This window comes from Silurus aristotelis (genome assembly GCF_946808225.1).
Source record: "Silurus aristotelis genome assembly, chromosome: 3".
NCBI classification, from domain to species: domain Eukaryota; kingdom Metazoa; phylum Chordata; class Actinopteri; order Siluriformes; family Siluridae; genus Silurus; species Silurus aristotelis.
Window position 1 is genome coordinate 13,535,575 of NC_139576.1, and position 7,804 is coordinate 13,543,378.

The 7,804-nt window shown below is 36.9% G+C and overlaps 1 protein-coding gene across 3 annotated transcripts in view; it reads left to right on the forward strand.

Annotated features, from left to right (window-relative positions):
* Nucleotides 1-1,791: 1,791 nt before the first annotated feature.
* xpo4 (exportin 4) overlaps nucleotides 1,792-7,804 on the forward strand; it is a 29,005-nt gene continuing 22,992 nt past the window's right edge. For 2 of the 3 annotated variants that reach the window (XR_014532622.1, XM_083536031.1), the window contains exons 1-2: nucleotides 1,792-1,939; nucleotides 7,709-7,804. The exon at nucleotides 7,709-7,804 is cut by the window's right edge and continues 10 nt beyond it. Coding sequence is in view for 2 of the 3 variants with exons in the window: in XM_083536031.1 (XP_083392157.1) it covers nucleotides 1,874-1,939; nucleotides 7,709-7,804 (162 nt within the window). In the remaining variant the exon portion in view is untranslated. Of the gene's footprint in view, nucleotides 1,940-2,748; nucleotides 2,809-7,708 lie in introns of those variants that run through there. The other variant, XM_083536032.1, reaches the window with a different exon arrangement.

Genomic DNA, 7,804 nt, shown 5'->3' on the forward strand with positions numbered 1-7,804 from the left:
TTTTTACAAAAATATTTTGTCTTCATGCTCTATGTTGAGTACTTATTATAAACATACATTTGCACAAAGCATCCATATTTGTCCATGCCCATGTTGAGTAGAGTAATAAAAACTTGAAAAGTATTAATTTAAGATGGTAGAGCTCAATTTGGGGACAAAGTATCACCCAGTTGGTCAAAGGGGGCACTACAGTCGAAAAAACCTAATTTTACACATTTTTGGTCATAGCTCGTAGAAGATTTATCGTTGATTTAAAACTTTCAGATGCTTGGAATCGTTGGGTCAAAACAAGGAAAATGTCTATTGACATATTTGCTCTACGAACTAGTGTATCACAGTGTAGACAGGGATTGTTAATAATTATCAAAAAAACGTTTACAATTTAACTCACCATCACAAAGGCTTGGAAAAACGTTACAAGTAGGCAAGGCCACTATTACAAAAATGGCTATAACTCATGAACGGAATAAGATTTCTTCATGACACTTGGTATATGAATCCATCTGCTCAATCTTTGGTTTAAAAAAGTGTAGCTTTGCCACTTGGTGGTGCTAAATAAAAAAGGAAAAATGGCTATAACTATGCAACTGTTTGTCCAATTGACCTGAAACTTGGCATGTCTTGACTCTATGAGGACCTCATTTGCGTACCTCAAAAAACATTGTCACCATCTGCCAATGAATTTGAGCACCTGTTAGACGAGGTTAACTGCAAAATGAAACTCGGTAGTCATGTTTGACCCATGGCCCTAAAAGTCTGTAAGTATTTTAAGCGAAATTGGCCACTAGGGGGCGATATCGTGTTTTTCAAGTCTATAAAAGGTTGTATATTGCACAAATTTTCAAACATACATTTAATTTTCATATGGTTTGATATGTTGAGATATGACCTTGTGTTGAGCAACTTTGCATCAAGTACCACTGCTCTTAATCAAATCCTTTATTAATTAATCTTAATTATGTAACCTATTTCAGAAGTGTTTTGCTGGACAGTGCATATCAATAAAAAATAATAAAAAATGTTAACGGCTATAACTACGCAACTGATCGACTGAATATTTGGCACACAGTGTCTCTGTCTAGTCTCCTATAAGGTTCCATGAGGACATTTGCGTATCTCAAAAACATGGCCGCCATCTGCCATTTGCATGTGATTATTTATTATTATGTATATACACACACACACACAATTTATTATATAATATATATATATATATATATATATATATATATATATATATATATATATATATATATAAATCATTATTATAATTATTGTTATTGTTATTATTATTCTCAATATTATTATTGTTGTAATATATTTTTGCACCATTCCTTGTCAAGTCATAGAAGGAAAATCCCAGTGTATTTCTGAAATACTTAAACCAGACCACCTAACAGTAACATATTAAAATCCCCCCCCCCCGCCCCGCCCCGCCCCGCCCCCCTTTTTTCCAAGTTTCATGCAAATATGAACTAAAGCTGTTGACCTGTTCATGACCCACGTTTCTTTTTTCCTGATCGGTAATTTGATAACAAAGTGCATGAATGTTCTGTGAGTGCACACGTGCTCCTAATGAAGCTAAAAGCAAGTGTGTGTGTGTGTGTGTGTTTGAAAGAGAGATCTTAATCGTGCACATTAAAGAAGAGACATCACATAATTTGCATGCACTTAATACAACGGTCTGTGCACAAGTGAAACTGAGCACTACTATACTAACTAGTATATGAGTATATTTGTTGAGGCTCGGATGTGTACTACTTTAGTCATGCTGTTCAGTAAGGTAGTATGCTGAGCTTTTGGACGTAGCCATTGGCCCGAGCTGCAGCTCGATCCCACAATGCAGCGCTCGGCGCGTCATTGAACGGAGACCATGATGGCGGCGCTCGGTGCACCAGAAGTGATTTCACAGCTGGAAAGCGCTGCCAAAGTTTTAATGGTGAGAAATACGGCTCTGTTTCGCTCTGTGGTGGCTTTGGTACGCCTCGATGCAAGTGTGGTGGTGAACGCGAGAGGTGGAGATGGAGGTTTTCGGGTTGGAAGGCTGACTTGGCGGAGACGCGATGCGTGGCGGTGCCGCCGCGCTTGTTTCACTCTCCATCCCGCACAAACGGCGCTCACGCCATCCACAACCGTCTTTCTCGAGAGAGGAAAGAAAACCCCACAGGTCCTCAGTGCTACCTGTTGAGGGCAGGAGAAGTATAAACAGCAGCTCGGTAGATCACCATGGCTACGGTTGAGTCTATATTGTAGTTTGAAATGACGGTTATCGACCTGCTTTATTCCCATGTATGTAAAGTGTGTGAACAGTTGATGGTGAGATGTTCCAGGTTCTGCTCTAACTACAGGGAAACTAGTCAAGGACAAACTTCTGCTCGGTTTACCAGCTTAACAACTTGCTCTCGCTGACTAGCCTCAGGAGCTTTATGTTTGCTAATCTTAACCAAAAAAAAAAAAACAAGTTGCACTTTTCAGCTTTAACCCTGAAGTCTTTATCCTCGTTTATTTAAACTCATTTTCCTTTTTCCATTTATTTCCTTTTCCCATTTAAACTCCTATACCGTCTTTTAGAGCTAAAGAAGAGCATGTCCTCTGTTTACTATTGCAGTAGTATGAAGGTTCAGATCACTTCAGGCCCAGTCACACTGTCACATTATTTCTTATTGTACTATAGGGGTTTGGGGGTTTTAAAGCAGAAATATTATCAAATTAATCCAACGTATCGAAACAGACCATTCAAGAACCTCCATTACACATACATTGATGTATTTGTTCACTTTTGGAAAATCAGTGGTCCAGTGTGCAATGGTGAGTAATACCATTTAATTCAGTGCGTATTGTGTTTTCAATTCACTTTTATTTGATGTGAACTTTTATTAATGGACATCGTCCCAAAGCGGCTTTACAAGGTTAGAGGTTATAAAATATGAAATTCTATGTAAGTTCCTATAAGTTTATCAGTAATGAACAAACCAGTGGCGATAGTGGCAAAGCAAAAAGCTCTGAGATGGTAAGATGAAGAAACCTTGAGAGGAACCAGACTTGAAAGAGGGGAATCCATCATTATCTGGCTGGCATCGAATGCTTTGTTTCTTGACTCGGTGTATTTTGTCAGTCTTGATGATTTGCATAAGATTTGTACAACATGCATAAGAAAAATGGGTAATAACACTACTGAAATTGTACGATCGAAAGCTGAGGTGGTTAGAGACCGTAAAGCAGGTCGGCAAGTGCTTTTGGGAAATCAGAACAACTACTTATGTCTGATGTGTTGCACAAGCCCTTTGGTTAGTCCTCATGTTTCCTCATGCCTTTCCTTTCTGTAGTGTTGGGATTCATGGAGGAAATGGGTGGAATTTTTTTTATAGAACATCACCGCTTATGGTTATAAGGTTCCAAAGTGGTTGCATTTTCTTCATTATTAATATTATTATTATTAATATTAATAATTCGAACTTGACCAGGTGCCGTTCGTGCAAAACAATGCACAATTTTAGTGTGGTGTGATATGGTCCAATGTAAAGCAGAGGGTGGTTAGCGTTTAAAAACATATATTTATTTTGATAACGGTGTCCTATTCCTTATACCCACTTTTAAAATATTTAATTCATTAATGAACCACATGTAATTGTTTAAATACATTCATGTGATACAGCGTGACAAATTAGTTCCTGTTGGTACTCATGTTACAGCATCCTGAAAAGTCATCACTAGATATGTTAAGACAAAAAAAAGATGATTTTCCATTGTAAAACATAGTATTGACTTTCGCAAAGAGTTGACACAATACCTCTTAAAATATCGAGCAAACCCTGCTTACAGAAAGCTTCAAATGCAATTAGCCATTTTTCTCTTTCATTTCTTCATTTTGAAATGATATTTTATGTGAAGAGTCTGACACATCCATAGAACAAATTCAATAAAATAAACCCACCATTACTTTTTTTTTTTTTAGCTGGGACTGATGTCAACACTGTGTTGTTACTAAAGTTTAATGAACGTGTAAGAATTCAGCAGCTCTGTGGTTTGAGAAGAATTTCGGTGCCGTATTGGAAAAAAACATGCAGCCCCTTTTCACCCTAATTTATTTATATTATATTTAATTATTGGGTTAATTTTACTAGAAGATCCTCTGTTCTGTCTGAACATATTGATCATCAGCAGCTATAAACATTTCAGTAATACAGCGAGTTTTTAAAATGTGCAAGCGAATGGAAGGGTTTTTGAATAGCGCTTTTGTAGGTACCATTCCCAGGTTCATCACGTGTTTTAAAAGCAATTCTGCTGCTTTGATTTTGATTATAACCACTTGTTTTGAGGCTTCATTATTTGAGTTGGATAATATTAGGCTACATTCCTGTGTGCTCTTTTTGGGCATTTTTATATTGGAGGGTGGGGGAAGCCAAAGAGACTGTTATTGCAAAATGATAGTCAGTGGCTGTATTATCTGAGGTTATTTCTACAGGTCGTTTGATAAATTTCCAGACATGATGACACAGAGTGCATAAAAAACCACACTGACACGACAGATTTGTTTGGAACCTAAAATTACAGCTATGTTCTTGTATTATTATACATTTTCCCCACCTTTCCCAACAATAGACTAAGCACATTTGGGCTTAACCAGTGTGTGTCTGCTTTTCTAGCTTTAAGCGCCACTAGACAAGCAGAAACATGGAGGCGATTATGTTGTTGCTTTGTCATCAGGTTTGTTAGTTTGTTTGAAGAACAGTTTGTATTGGAGCTGTGCAGTATATTAGGGCTCGTTATATATTATTTTCTGACTGAAAGAATAGGCAATTTATTCGCAGTTGTTGCAATGAGTGGCTCTAAGCTATTTATTAATTTATTTTTGTACTTGTTTAAAGGAGTGAAATATTGGTACTGTTCTCCAGATATAGCGTTCATACTCAGGTTCTCTATTTTTCTGCAGCTCCACTCCACTGCAAGGAAAACACAATGAATATTTATGCATTTGATTGCATATTCCAATTTTGTTTGTTTCCAAGGTAATTTGTTGATTTTTTTTTTTTTTGTATCATGAAGTTGAATGAGTCAAAAAATGGTGAACATTGCTATCCTCAAATTGGTTAGAATGGGTAAAAATTGTGGCCATGAAGGCATACACATAGTTAGCAACAAAACATTGTCAGGATTAATTAGTTTTAAAAAGCCCCCAGAAAACATTCTCACACCATTGTGTGCACAAGGCAGTTTGCCCTTAAATTTCTGACCCTACTACCTGTGCATTAAAGCAGAAATTGAATTCAGACTAGGCTATGTTCCAGCCTTCAACTGTCCAGTTTTAACTAGTCCATCCAAAATGCTGCATCAGTTTTCTGTTCTTGACTTAGGAGCACAGTAATCTGACATGATTTGCAGTCATTTCAACCATATATAGCTGACGCAGTACACAGTCAAATGAAACAACGTTCCTCCAGAACCCTGTTAATGTCCTCGCCACATAAAGTGCTTGTGTGCAACCTGGTGCAAACAGTGCAAAGATAAATACAAGACAGTGCAAGACAACACAGGACACTGCAAGACAAATACACAAAACACAAAATAGCTCTACCAGTGAACCTGTTGTAAAGAGACAAAGTGAACAGTAGCAAAAATGTGAACAAAATGTTGTGCAAAAGAGCAAATGGCAGCAATCCAGGAAAGATGTGCAAAAACAGCATGTAAACAGTTTATGGTAATGTGAGTGGTACTGAAGATATGGATGTGCGAAGTAAGTATGAGTGTGTTGAGTCCGGGTTGTACAGATCAGGTGTGTGTGTGTGTGTGTGAGTTCAGTTTAGTTCTGTGTTGAGAAGCCTGATGGCTTGAGGGAAGAAACTGTTACACAGTCTGGATGTAATGGCCCGAATGCTTCGGAACCACTTCCCTGATGGCAGAAGGTTGAAGTGTGTGTGTGAGACGGGTGTGTGGGGTCATCCACAATGCCCATCCACCTCAAGTTTCAGTGCGTTTAAGATGCTTTTATGCTCATCACAATTGTACAGAGTGGTTTTGAGCTACTGTAGTCTTTCTGTCCCTTTTGAACCACTCTGACCATTTTCACTTAATCTCTGTTATCAACATAGCATTTTTTCCTCCACATACTTGTCGCCCACCAGATCTTTTTTTCTATATTGCACCATTCTGAGTAAACGGTTGTGCAAGAAAATGCAGAATTGTTTTATATTTATTATTAGATGATTATATTAAAGTATACCAGCAGTCATGCCACAGTCAAAATCTCTGAGCTTACACACTTTCTGCATTTTGATAGTTGATGTGAACATTACATGCAGCTGCTGGCTCGTACCTGTGATTCTGTACACTGCACTGCTGCAGAATGATTGAGTTATTAGACGAGGATTCCTAATACAGTGACCAGTGAGTGTTTGAGCAGAAATGTTTAGACTTATTCTAACTGAATAAGAGAACAGAAATCAACAGAGAAATTCTGCTGGGGTTTTTTTGGTCAGTTGTTGCCAATTTGTTGGTCCAAATTTTCCTGTGAAAGATTAATATAGTAGCAGTAAGAAAAGGGTGGATACAATGTTCATTGTTAAAAGCGCTATAAATTGTTAAAATGAATTAAATTTAAATTTTAGTCTGTGTTCCAATTGCCATTGTATACATTTAATAAAATAAAATTATATAATAAAATTCAATAAAATAGCGACTGTTGAACTTACATAATGTTCTGTAGGATAGAATTTCTGCTGTTTATTTTTCTCAGTTGTTGCCAATGTGTTTTGTTTAATTAATATAGCAGGGCAGTAAGGAAATTGTGGCTCAATTGTTATTGATCAGAAGGAAGGGGATCAAATCCCTCCATCACTAAGCAGCCCCTAGACAACCCTGTATGCTCAACTGCTAATCTGTATTGTGGATCAGTGGATAAACGTGTCTGCCACAATAAGAAAAATAATTTAATAAATAATTGCAATATATAATTATATTATTATTATATTATGAAATAATAGATCTAGATGTGTTCCTTGTACAGTGCTCAGTGAGTGTATAAATGTTTGTGTGAATTGTTTATTGACAAAAATTTTAAATAGCCATTGGTAATTGTAATTAATTTAGTATTTTTACACTACAGCAAGTTGTTTTGTTTTTTGTTTCTTAGAAAGAACTTGATACAGAGCAGGAGAAAAATCCAAGATTGTCTAAAGAATAGCAGAGATGCCACTGATGGTATCTGATTATTAAGAATATGTTTAGATGTTTGGTGTTTATTTTGCGTGTGTGTGTGTGTTTGGGGTGTCCATGTACTGCTAGATTAAACTTACCGGTAATACACTGTCTTAAGCACTCTGATGTAATGATGATTGATTTATACAAAATGAATTTGGTATGTGGTTGTGCGTTTTGTGTAAAGGCTTTGTTTGCCTTCAACAGTCACTAGATGGCTACAGATCATCATAGAGGCCTTACAGTGATAGATGTTTGGTTTTAATATGCTATCTAGTAGATATTACTTTTATCTTTCAGATGCATGTAAAACTCTGGCATTAGTGGACTTGTTTAAATTTCACACAAAAACTCTAGAGTATGGAATTAGTAATGAAATGTTTGCCTTCCCACAGTGTGAATCTGTCCTTCCATACAGCGCCTTTGAAAGAAAGACATTTCTTTATGGTGTGGTGTTTTTTGTTTTAATGCTGAACGTGTTTAATCATGTGTTTAATGTCTTGTGTGTTTTCAGGCACCACCATCCATGGTCAGCACAGAACAGAGACAGCACGCGGAGCACATATTCCTCTCCTTTCGCAAATCCAAATCACCTTTCGCTATTTGTAAA